Consider the following 12,651-nt stretch of genomic DNA (forward strand, 5'->3'; position numbering starts at 1 on the left):
AACTCATCACAAACTTGTCTGCCCCAGGATGGGTTGTGATCTATATGCAGCACATTTACCTTGTTCCTTTTTGTACATGCATCTTTCACACACATTTACGGCATTTGGCAGGCCCTTATCCAGAGCGACTTACATTTTTATCTTATTTTTTATACAAGTGAGCAATTGAGGGCTAGGGCCTTGCTCAGGGGCACCTCAGTCATGGCTTTAAGTCTGGGGATCAAACCCACGACCCTCCGGTCACAAGATCAGTTCCCTAACCACCAGGCCATGACTGCCCACAAACCATCCAGTGTTCTTTAAGAGTGAACAAAAGTTACTCAAGGACATTTTGTTCCTCTATCAGTTCTCCATCACATTCCTAGCATTGAACACCAGGAAAAGTGGGTATTTTCCACCCATCTCCTTGACAGTATGCCACATGGTGTCATTTTTGGGTTGTAAGGAGAGGAGGGGGTGTTACAGAAATAGAGTAAACCAAAGGTGACTAGAGGGATATAAGCTACAGTTTATTGTCTAATGACAACTGTTGATAAAAATGTACCATGTCCATTCATAGTCTGTAAACAAAATACCAACATTAATTATTAGGGGTGTGACGAGATCTCGTGTCACGATATCTCGCGAGACGTAACTCAGCGAGATTTCTCGTCGCGTTAAAAATCTGTCTCGCGGGATTTGTGATCCAGCAAGCAGCCAGAATGACGTCGGAAAATACAGGCATTACTATTGAAGATGCCCCCGCCACTTCACATCGTTTGCTTGGCAGCATTTTGGGTACCAGGTGGAAATGATAAATGGCAAGAGTGACTAATAAGACACGGACCATATGCAAACATTGTATGAAAATGATGCCGTACACCGCGGCCAATACGAGCAGGATGCAGAGACATTTACAGCACCACCACAGCTCAGTACTCAAATCAACACATCTCACTTGAACAGAGGTAGCAGGGACAGAAAGGCGCTTTGGCAAGCTGAGACAGCGAAGGATATCGGGAGCAGTGTGGGGATGCTAATATTCTTAAAAATGAACATGGCAGTGTAGTTGCAGCAAATTCAGTGACATACTTGGTCAGGCTCTGTTTGCACCATTTGAACTCTATTGACAGAGAAGAACTTTTTGTTTTGCACATAATACAACCTTTTAACGACGGGTCCGGTTAACGACGGATCAGTTACTTTTCTTTTATTTCGCGCGGTGAGCGGAGGGGTGTTGTGGAGTGTAGTGGGGTGTTGTGGAGAGTTGTGTACAATAAGCTGAGGCAGCGCAGCCTCCTCGTCAGCCACGAGGCTGAAGATGGTTCCTACACTGTAACAATTTTATTAGACTTGGTACTTCATAAATATAGATGCTGATCAAGCATAACTTGGCTGCATAAACCCCACAGCCAACAGTAAAACTTGCTGATGCATCAGCAATAAGAAAGTCTTCAATGTTCTTTCTTTTATTTTTTTTCAATATAAACAAGAACTTTTCATATAAACAAAATTTAATTATGTCATTGATTAATAAGAACCACTGTTCCAATTCTACATGTATAATGCTAATTCGAAGGTGCGGAAACAACAGGGACATTGTCACTTACACATACACGTAACTTACTGTCCAATATACACAATGAAAACAAATCATTCAAACATTCATTCTGACCTTGTTATTGACATTTGGGATACAACTGCCCCACGTTGCATTTCAGTTAAAAAGGTGGGAAATTGGAGTACATTTTCCACGGAGATCCCGACAGGTAGCCTACAGTTCAAGATGGTTTCATGTGCACTCAAGAACTTAAACCAGAATTGGGTTAACGCATTGTGACTAGCTCCTCTGCAGATGTAGGGTGAATGGCAACAGTGTTGTCAAAGTCTGCCTTCGTAGCACCCATCTTGATTGCCACAGCAAAACCCTGAAGCATCTCATCGCAGCCCAGACCCTGCATGTGAAGGCCAACAACCTGGAAGGTGGAGAGCACAAGAAATACGATTACTCCCAAATTCTGTGGTTGCAGAAGGAGGAAAAGATCTGCACAACACCTCAGCACTTACCTTCTCTTCCTTTCCTGCGCACACGAGTTTCATGATGCACTTGGTCTTGCGGGTTGTGATAGCATGGTACATGGGTGTGAAGGACGTCGTGTAGGTCTTCACATTCGCCTTTCCCCAGCATCTGTTAGCCTCATCTACAAAACATGAGCCCCAATATAACTGCCTTTTCCAAAACATAACTGTAATAAGTAACCTGGAAATAAGAAAAGAGATCTACCCGTTTTGTTTACAGCAAATGTACTGCAGTCTGTGATTTTACAGAGCATATAATAAAACAATGTACAATGTTCTACTATGACGCTGCTGTTACAATTAGTGTTCTTTGCCAATTTGTCCAGAAAAGTCTAAACTTATCCATTGTTTGCCTTCTGTGCAACAAGTGACCTCAAATGCCAGCAATTAATTAAATGAACTGGAAAATAATATTGTAATAAAATATTCATTAATATTTTAATGTACTTTTTTCATATTTTCAACTAATCTTATCATAAAATGTATGTTGAAAATAAACTAATTCAAAAGGGCACATATCAAGGGCACTAAGGTAAGACAGCACAGCAACAAGACACAAGGTGGTTAAAACTAATGGTTAATTTGTTTTTTCAATTTTGTAAATCAGTTTCATTAATTTGAAACTGAATATAAACTACCAACACCTCTGTTTTTGTAAGCAAACTTTTGCACTTTTTTTTTGCACTTTTGTAATGTACTGCAGAAACGCAGGTGTTTGGAAAGAGTTCAAAATCTTTATATTTCAATTTCAAACTTTCAATTAATTCAGAGAGGGCGTTAGCACTCTAGCTATATGAAGTACTGTGGGGTTTTTTTTCTCCGAACCTCCATACATTTTATTCATCATTGCAAGTTTGTCCTGTTTATTCATTGTCAGTTTTTGTCATGAAAATGGAATATTAAAGGTAATGAACTATTTAGACTGACATCATTGCCTGATGTCATGTATGGATTATACATACCTTCAGTTAGTCCTATGGTGCCAATTGGTGGATGTGTAAAAACCACTGTAGGAATGTTAGTGTAGTCCAGTTTAGATTCTGCTCTTCCCTCAAACAGTCGATGTGCAAGTTTCCGGCCAGCTGCAATGGCAACTACACACACACACACACACACACACACACACACACACACACACACATGTTGAAGCAGCTAATCTCCACAGCAGATGTTATGGCTGGTGAGCAAAGACTGTTATCCTGTGATATTTCAACCAAACCAAAGTTGTAGGTATTGATGAGTATTTGAAATAAGGGGTAATTAATGAATAATACATTTAGGTTTGGCTATTGGACTAATGAACAGTGAATCTATAGTTTGCTTAGCTTAATTTTGTCCTGTAGCTGTTTATGCTCAGAATTTCAACGAGTGGGTATAATCCACTTAATTATGTGAAGTTGGTTGGTCAGAAAATACTGAACACTACCAGGTGTGAGGAGAGCCTTCCCACACACATCTCCGAGTGCGTATATGCCCTGGCGTGTGGTGTTCTGGAACTCATCCACCACAATGCAACCTTTTGTGTCCAGCTTCACACCCTGAAAGTCAAAAGAAAATACTTATTAATATTTTAAAATAAAAGCTGTGCCCAGCAAGGCCATACACTATGATTAGAGGCATGGGAATATACATATAAACTGGGACTGCAAAGTCATTCAATTGTTATTAAAACTACAAAATGATTGCCATTTTCACAGCTGAGTTGTGCATGAAGGGAGGAGATAACTGATATTGCATATTCATGACTGTGTAGCCTACTTACTGGAGACTTCAGTGATGAGGAGTCGGTTCACTGAGTGAAGAATTGGGTTTTCTTCAGGCCTCATTATTATAATTAATATGAACCACTGTTACTGTGGTATCCAGTGTGATTTTAAAGGCTGGCAGCCAATTATAATGTCAGTTGATCACAGATTGATAAATCGGTACAAATTTACAGAAAAGGAGAAGGTCACTCTGATCCAGATCGACACAAGTATGTATTAGTATGAGAGCATTTGTGCTACCTGGAACTCATTATGTTTTGAGGGAAATGCTTGTTTGGCTAAATATGGCCCTAAATGCAGATGGAAAACTACTTCTCAGAAAGCTCTGTGCATATGAGGCATAAACCACATACAGCCTTAGTGGATTTCCCAGAAAATAAAAGTTATGTTTTTTATGCATTGTAAATGCAGATAATTTTCTTCTTATATTTAGTCACATCTTTTGAAATGACGTGTTAACTCTAAAAATAAATAAATGCTCCAAAATTCCCAATCTTTGTTGGATATACTACATATCTTTTAAATATCACTTAAGAATGGCATTACCAATAATAACTTTCAACACAATGCTGAAGAGTTGCCCAGAAATTAAATTTTTATATAATGTATATGCTAAAAATATTGGTTACATTTCTCTTCTTACTATCTGACTGAGATTGAGGCCAGCTGTGTTGGGTTCTCTTCCAATGGCCCACAGCAGACAGTCCACCCCCTGAATCCGGTCTATCTTCTTCTCTGAATCCTTATCTTTAGGGTCCTTTGTCACTAGTGTAACATCCAGACCCTCTTCTGTTTTCTGCACTGACTTCACCTATGGATCCACAGACATAAATACTGAGATTAATCAGAGTTAAATAAATATTTATTTTTTTCTTTGTACAAACAATAATGGCCTCCACAATATAAAGGAATACTGGTGGGGGGTGGGACTTTTTGCCACTTTCTTACATAAAACAAAGATGTATTTAAATGTTTCAGAAAGCAATGGCTGACAATAAATAAAATTAAAAAAAGATATTAACTTTACTACCCTTTATACAAACATACATGTTCCACTAATTAAATCTCAGATCTTACTTGAGGGACATGGCAAATATACATGGCTGAATAAATCACGGAAAAAAATTTACTTCCTGAGCCTGAACAATATAACTTGGCGTATGACAAAAAAGGTGGCTTATTTCATCTGAGGCTTCTAAAGCCTGTTCATGCATGTTTTCAGCCTTCTTATTATGGATCTGTGCTAACAGTCTGAAAGCACTGAGGTCAGATCAATTTCATCCCAAGTTTAAAGTAACAAAGAAAATGACAATAACCTTACCTGAGTGTTCCTCCATAAGTCAATACCACTGTTTTGCAATTCTTTGGTGCAATTTGAGCTTATCAAAGCATCAAAATTCCTCAGTACCTTGGGGGAAAAACATGGAAAACTTTACCAAGAAAATGTCTGCAGTTACGTAATTCAATACAACAGGAATCGTGTCTTTTACCTCATCATGCCGAATGATAAGGGAGGTTTTGGACCCCAGAGAGGACAGTATTCCAGCCATCTCCACAGCAATATATCCTGCCCCCACAATAACACTACGTCTGTGGATAGAGAGACATTAGGCAGATGTCCACTGTTGGAAATCAAAACCAATTAGATAGGATGCTTAAATGATAAAATAGACATTTTCAAATTGAAAAATCATTTAGCATATCATATAGCAGTCCTGTCTGACATGTGAAATATCAAGTTTAAAAGACGAATAAGCACATTTCAGCAAGAATACCATGCTACTAAAACAGTATGCATAATATTCACTATTAATATAAAATGTTAGTAATCGTTAAAATCATGAAATCAATACAACATACCTAGGACATGATTCAAGTTCAAAAAATCCATCGCTGGTAATGCCAAGACTAGCTCCTGCAAGAACATCAAATTATTTTGACATAAAAACAAACACAAATCTCAGATAAATAATAATATCCGAAATATCTTTTACCAATATAGCTTACTTTAGAACCATCAGTGAGCAGCTGGGAGGAAACATCTTTACCACACACCTAGCCAAAGCTGCATTTAGGTTCACTTGTGTCATCATGACGACTGGGATTTGGGTTAATGAATATTTTGTTTGGATGAGGCAACTGAACTGGACAGCTTCAAAAGGCAGCATTGGGTAGAATAACATTGGGTAGAATATACAAACATTTTGTGATCAAAGTCTTGCTGTTTCAGTGGAACCCTCTACCTGCCAGGGTACCTCCTATTGCCTTTCTATCTCAGCCCTGTAATGTAAAGCAATGTAAATGGAGTGTAGACCTTGACTCACCTGGGATGACCTCCTCACTAACTGTTGATGGGTGTCCACCAGTGGCAATTAGGATATGTGGTGCTGTGTATTTCTTCCCACTGACTTCAACAGTGGGCTCAGAGTCATTAGTAAAACGTGCAGTGCCTTGAATGGTCTGAATTCTGGCCTGTGGATATTAAGTGTCACACATTATTTTTCAACAGAAAGCAAGAAATTAATATTCCCCAAGCTGTGTCCATTAAGGTTACGCAAACAAAATCAGACGAGAATATTTAAAAGCTATAACATATACAGTATAAAAGTTCCACCACTCCTCCCTTTTATTATCTATTGCACCTAACTAACACCACCTTTCTGTTATATAAATATAATTGCCGCATTTTTTTTTCCCAAGTCTTGCTTGTATGTTAACTTGGCAATTGTGAGCATGTTCATGCTCCTGTATGTTCCTTGGATCTCATTTGTTGCAGTTTTCTGGATTTGTCTATTTGTTGTTGACTGTTTTTTTAATTATCCTGATCTTTAAGATTACCCGAATTTTGACCCCATAGACCTACCTTGCATAGTAGGATTCAACTTAAGTTAGGAGCCCGGACAACATCAAAAGAGCTTGGTGCAACGGGTCCTTGAATCACTACACTACATTCACTATTAAGTTCTAGATTACAAATTTGGAACATTGGTCTTCTTCAATACAAGTTTCATGACATTTAAAATGAATTGCAAACTGTAGGCCTATTCATGTTTACAGATAAACAAAGGTAAATAATAAGAAATTACACCATTGCCTACCTTATCAAGATTGTTCCGGTAAATCTGATTCAGATTACCAACATAAGCATCTCTTTTGTTTTTAATCTGTCTGTAAACACAAATGTTTTAATCATGTGAGTCATTGACTCATCAGAGCAAGACATTACTGTATCATAATTTCTCTCAGTTACTCTGGGTCAACTTAACGTATATTTCAAAGATGTAGAACATGCAGCAATACCATACAAAGCATACAATTGTGTCACGATTTTGTGAAGTTGTAACGAGGAACCATCAGATGAGCCATGTTTCTTTTATACTGATAAAAGCACACGTATTGAAGGTAATTTTGGCATTTTGTCCAGGCTCTCGAGCCTTTATTATGCATCATTGTACTCACTGCCAGCTGAAGCTTGCTTGAGCTCCCTCAAAGCCGTAGTCTGCATGGTCGTGAAGATACTCTGCATGAACGGACGCATTCCACATCACCTGACACGGTCACATGACTCCATTAAAACCTACATGGCTCCAAATGTGACTTTGTGATAAAGCAGCTGTGGCTAAATTGGCATTAGGGCATTGATCACAGAGTTAAGAAATCTGCATCCTTAAATTAAAAATAAATAAACAAATGGGTATGAAATTGCAATTGGGTGCTGCGTCAGCCTGAAATCTAGCAAGGGGCAATTGATGGCAACTTGTGGGAGTAATGCTATAGTAAAGGAATGCTGCTGTTTTTGTGTGTGTGTGTGTGTGTGTGTGAAGAAAATCAAAAATCTCTAAATTTTGAAAATCCAGTCTGGTTTGCTTGTGACGACAGCAGCAATTTGCAGAACAGACTTGTATCATTTCATAAAATTCCCAGAAATGGTCATTGGGCTTCCTCTTTACTACACAAGACAACTTGTGCCTCCACTCCTCTGCCTCCCCCTGCACAAAACAGACTGTGGGTGCGTCCCAGTTGCATAATAATTACTAAGACTAAATAATTTGAGTATGACTTCCCAAACTAACCAGAACTGATGGAAACAATCTCTCAATAAAACAAACAAATGAACAAAAACAAACTTCTTGTGTATAAGACAGCATTACCTTCTTAGGAACACAGCCGACATTCACCTGAAACGAAGCACAGTTTAGTGTGTGGTGTTGGTTCAAGACTAACAACAAAAGATATTTCTAATCTTAACAGTATTAATCCTCCAGTAAAAACTTTTTTAAATGTATGTACTTTTCATTGTTTATAATTTTCCCTTTTACATTTTTTAATACACATAGGCCTATGTAACATCTTCACCTTTACGTGACACTCATATCTTCACATCCTTTCTCCCGTTTTCACCTATAGCTACAGGTCAACACGTGTATAGACACATACTGCACCAGAACACATGCGCTTCAGTTTCCAAACACTAATCCACAGTTGCATGGATAGCATTTACAAAGCTCAAGTCACCGTCCGCTGGCATGCTCGCAAACCCAAACCCAACGCCTCGATAAACCCGAAGAGGCCTTCACACACTTCACACACTTTACTTACGCAGGTGCCCCCAAGTTTGTGGTCTTCGACCACGGCACATGTGGCACCAAGTTCGGCCGCCCTCCGGGCACCAGCCAGCCCCCCGGATCCACCTCCTAATACCAGCAGGTCGAAACGGGTCACGGAGTCGGACGCCATGCTCCGTCGAAGAATTCTAACGGGTGAGATCGACAGACGAAATGTAAGATATGTGGCCTGCATCCGAGATAAATGCACCAACGCCTCCATAACCAGGAAGTCGGAGCCAGGCGCGTTATTGGACTGATGGGAGGGACGGAGGAGCGATTTGAGAGGCAATGCTTAGTCATGGTGAACTGCACAAAACCCACTTTCGTGAGATTCGCCTCGGCTTGAATGTAGATGAATGTAGGCTATGCGAAATTTAAACGTCGAACGATTTTGCGACAATATTAATACTTTACAATCAGTTGAAATGTAATCAATTGAAACCTCTACTTTTACGTAGGCCTACCCCAAATATGGCCTCAGCCTTTCTTCATGTCATATAAAAATTGAGGATACCACTGAACCTACTTAGCCCCTGATGTCTTGTCCAAAGCCTCATTTCAAAACAGGACTACAGGGTTGCCAACTTTTCAAGATCACTTGGAGTGAGATTTGAACCGGGGTGGCGAGCGTAAACTGTTAGCGGGGGGTGTAAAATGGACACAAATTAAGTATTATATCGCGATCGATCGCCGGTGGTTGGCACCAGAGCGAACTAGTAACTCATTGAATCATAGATATGGATCTGAGGTAAATAAACTAGATTTTTTTTCGGCGTGAGAGATCGGAAGTGTGTCAAATGCGTGTGTCTCACGCTCAATGCAACCCTAGGACTATAACACCCTTGCTATCTGGGTTCTGCAGGTGGCTGTGAACTTGATGATTAAGCCATTTGCAGTTAACATAGGTGTTATGACCAAGTGAACACTTACAAGTTTGAACCGGGTTTAATCAACTCCAAGGCATCACGACATCTATAAAGGGATTCAGATTTACACCAATGCTTGACAACACAAATCTCAAAACCTGTTCCCCTTTTATGTAGCCCAAACACCACACCTTCGGTCCACAGGAAAGCTTGATCTAGCTTGTCTTTCGTCTTTGGCAGTTTTCCCCTTGAAACTTAGCATGACTAAGCGCTTTCCTCCATGACAAATATAAGCAAGGAATGATCTTAATACTACATTGGATTACAAATGATGGGGTTCAACATAAAAGAACAGTCTTATTTTTAGTTCTACCACTTCATAGAATAAAATATTTCATGGATAGTTTAATGGGATGGAAGGCATCCAACTCATTGCTTCTCTGCCATAAATGTTAAATGACTTAAGAAACCTAAACTAATTTGGCAGCCATTATGTGTCCTAGTTATGGCTCCATGTTTATGAAACATGTTTTGTGAACACTTGCCTTTCAAAAGGCAAATATACAAAGCTTGTTCCAGCAACTTAAGAAAATCTTAGCAGCTCTAACTGATGCAGTCAGTTTTTACAGGTTTTCTAGTAAGATTGCAAGATTTTCATTGTGTTTAGTTTGGAGAAAGACAACTGAAACTGAGGACAAAGAAAACACTTTAAGGAACATGAAGCTGAAGGTTTCAAAATATACCTAAGGTTTTAAGTAACTTATGTTGACAGTTTTTTTTGTTGTTGAAATCAAACATTGGCAACATGTCCCCACTACTGAATGCTAGTGTTATGTTTGTAATAGCCTTTACAGAATAACCTTTGTAAGAGATAAAAAAAATATATAAAGTTCTATTTCCTCAGGAATCCTCTTTATTGATAAATTAAACAAATGTGAAGTGTGGGCAAAGTGGACAAGCTTTTATTCGTCATTCTCATAGTCTGCAATATTCTTCCTCTTGCCCTGCTCGTGAACACGAGTTCCCCACGTGTAGACGAGGTACCCCACAACCATGGCTGTCGAAGACAAACAAAGTGACAATTACCAGTTGAAGAACAATATAATTGCAGCCAACACTTTACTAATATGATCCTATGGGTACAATGTTGCTCGTGATCTTTTTGCTTTCATTTACACAGAACATAAAAAAAAAAATATTTAAAAATTATAACATGTCTTACCAGTGTAATTTATGTACTTGCATATATTTTATGCAAGAACATAATTCACCAAATCATTATTTTAACAGTGATGCAGACATAAGGCAGTTTTAATAACTTACATACCAATCTAGAAATTTAAATGATGGAATAAATGCATTTAAAACAACAATCTTCCTTTTAGAGATGGACACCAATGAAATTGTATTTATGCATCACCGGTACATAACAATTATAATGTTGTTCAGTGTACATGTAGACTGAGATACTGATGAAGGACTTACGTGGAACAACCCTAAAGACTGAGCTCCTGAATCGCCTCCAAACATTGGGGATTCCTTTCGAAAAGTAGTTGGGGAAAGCCCGCTGCTCAAAGGGGGAGAGACTGAAAGTAATTATGTGTCTCATCCTGGCCAAATTTCCAAAGTGACGACCCATTGTGTCGGAACAGCTGGTTTAAAGAAAAAAAACATGCATTAGCTTGTTTTTGTTACAATTTTAAAATTACAGCAAAAAATACATTCTTACGTAAACCACTGTGGTCTGAATTTGGAGTTTAAATATGGTACAGTGTGGTACTAGCAACACTAAGGTCATGAGTTCAGTTACCAGGGAGTACACACATTGTCACATCGTTATAATAATAGAAAAATTAATTTTGTGTAGTTTAAAAACTGACACTACATGTAGGTGGGGAAACATCCAGTGAAGTTTTAGTGGATGGGAAATTATAGGATGCAGTGTTCTGAAACAGTATTAATGTAAAATGTCTTTTTCAGTACCACTGTGGCCAAAGAAAGGGACATCTGATCCCCCAGTCCCCATTTTCTGTCCCCAAACGTTTTCTGACTAGAATACTATATTTTTAAATTCACTAGCGCCCTCTTCCGTCTCTCTGGGTATAATGACTAGCACTGTGTACATATCGCGAGACTAAACACCTAAGGATTGCTACCAGTACTTTGCATTTTCAAAATAGCAAACATCATTCGCTATATTATTAGTATCCATCACAAGGAAACGACTAAATGTACAGACAAATAAGGAGTCAAAAAAGTAGCTGGGGTCTGATGATTACTATCATGATCCTAGAAGAACTTTTTGGACCTCAACATTTTCTCTGACCAGTTAGCTAGCTTGCCAAGCTAGGCTAGCAGCCCTGTAACTAAACCTTCACAATCAGTACAAGTCACATGGATCCATGTAGTTTTATATGCAGTTCCTGGACGTTTCCTCACGCTGTGTCAAAGCTGAGCACATAACCAACAAGATCACACAAACGCTCTGGCCAAACTGGGCTAGCCAGCCAGCCAGCCAAGGACCTTGCATGACATTCACGTTGGTTATACCAGCGCAATTACTAAATAAAATAAATTAGGTCGTGGGGCTCTTTCCTCGCATATAAATAACTCATTTTTTAAGCTACTTCTTAGCTGCTCGACAACGTGAACGTCCGCATGAAACTAATATTTTATATACTTACCTTACGGCTACTCGTTCACACTGGTTTTCGTGGGCGCTGTGAAGATGTGAAATTTGCACGCTAGAACAGGGAATAGACCTTTCAAATGAAAAGACGGTCACATGGTGAGTAACCACCACTAGGACTATGAATAATAATAGTAATAATAATAAATATATAGCATACAAAAAGCAACATACAATTATTAAACAAGGTTACCATTTATAATCCTTTTGGATAAATCAGCAGACTTCTAAAGTAGAAAAGACAACAACAGTAACACAGGACAGATTTAAATAAATTTGCAAAGCATGTGCAGAAGTTGACGCTGGAATTTTATTTCTGTGTTCTTAATTTTTCTAAGGAATGTATATAAAGCTTTGTTATACATGTATCCTGCCTAAACACTATATTATTATGTTATTTTTACCCATGTTTTCTTTTTTCTTCAGCCTCATGGTTTAATCCTCTTTCAGGTGTGATCCTACTGTGAGAGTAAATGACAAACAAGACAGTTGTGTTCTTACAAGTGTTTCTTTAAGCAGTGTTTATGCAATCTCCCTGATTGTACTTATTTGTGCAAAGTCAATTTGTGATTGGTAATAGTGATTATACAGATATTTCCTAATTAACTTATAATTCTTCTTTGAGACACACTGTTTATTAGCCACAACAAATAACGATGATCTAC

General features: G+C 38.6%; 2 protein-coding genes across 2 annotated transcripts; both read right to left on the reverse strand.

Moving 5' to 3' along the window:
- Positions 1 to 1,432: 1,432 nt before the first annotated feature.
- gsr (glutathione reductase) lies at positions 1,433 to 8,668 on the reverse strand. Its single transcript, XM_077021901.1, has 13 exons — positions 8,424 to 8,668; positions 7,976 to 8,002; positions 7,284 to 7,372; positions 6,923 to 6,992; positions 6,149 to 6,296; positions 5,685 to 5,739; positions 5,315 to 5,414; positions 5,146 to 5,232; positions 4,468 to 4,635; positions 3,485 to 3,596; positions 3,021 to 3,152; positions 2,047 to 2,180; positions 1,433 to 1,955 (listed from the first exon to the last, which is right to left on the reverse strand). The coding sequence occupies exons 1-13, from the start codon at positions 8,649 to 8,651 to the stop codon at positions 1,806 to 1,808; spliced, it is 1,500 nt and encodes a 499-aa protein (XP_076878016.1). The 5' UTR covers positions 8,652 to 8,668; the 3' UTR covers positions 1,433 to 1,805.
- Positions 8,669 to 10,187: 1,519 nt separating this feature from the next.
- uqcrq (ubiquinol-cytochrome c reductase, complex III subunit VII) lies at positions 10,188 to 12,059 on the reverse strand. Its single transcript, XM_077021905.1, has 3 exons — positions 11,982 to 12,059; positions 10,783 to 10,949; positions 10,188 to 10,354 (listed from the first exon to the last, which is right to left on the reverse strand). The coding sequence occupies exons 2-3, from the start codon at positions 10,934 to 10,936 to the stop codon at positions 10,260 to 10,262; spliced, it is 249 nt and encodes an 82-aa protein (XP_076878020.1). The 5' UTR covers positions 10,937 to 10,949; positions 11,982 to 12,059; the 3' UTR covers positions 10,188 to 10,259.
- Between the last annotated feature and the right edge of the window lie 592 nt (positions 12,060 to 12,651).

This window comes from Brachyhypopomus gauderio, chromosome 11 (assembly GCF_052324685.1).
Source record: "Brachyhypopomus gauderio isolate BG-103 chromosome 11, BGAUD_0.2, whole genome shotgun sequence".
NCBI lineage: Eukaryota > Metazoa > Chordata > Actinopteri > Gymnotiformes > Hypopomidae > Brachyhypopomus > Brachyhypopomus gauderio.

Excerpts from the sequence above, each read along its gene's own strand:
- gsr (XM_077021901.1), bottom strand. The coding sequence starts at position 8,651 with ATGGAGGCGTTGGTGCATTTATCTCGGATGCAGGCCACATATCTTACA. Across the intron at positions 6,297-6,922 it reads ACCGGAACAATCTTGATAAG|GCCAGAATTCAGACCATTCA; the intron begins GTAGGCAATGGT and ends TAATATCCACAG. Across the intron at positions 2,181-3,020 it reads CACCATAGGACTAACTGAAG|ATGAGGCTAACAGATGCTGG; the intron begins GTATGTATAATC and ends CATGTTTTGTAG.
- uqcrq (XM_077021905.1), bottom strand. The coding sequence starts at position 10,936 with ATGGGTCGTCACTTTGGAAATTTGGCCAGGATGAGACACATAATTACT. Across the intron at positions 10,355-10,782 it reads AGTCTTTAGGGTTGTTCCAC|CCATGGTTGTGGGGTACCTC; the intron begins GTAAGTCCTTCA and ends TGTCTTCGACAG.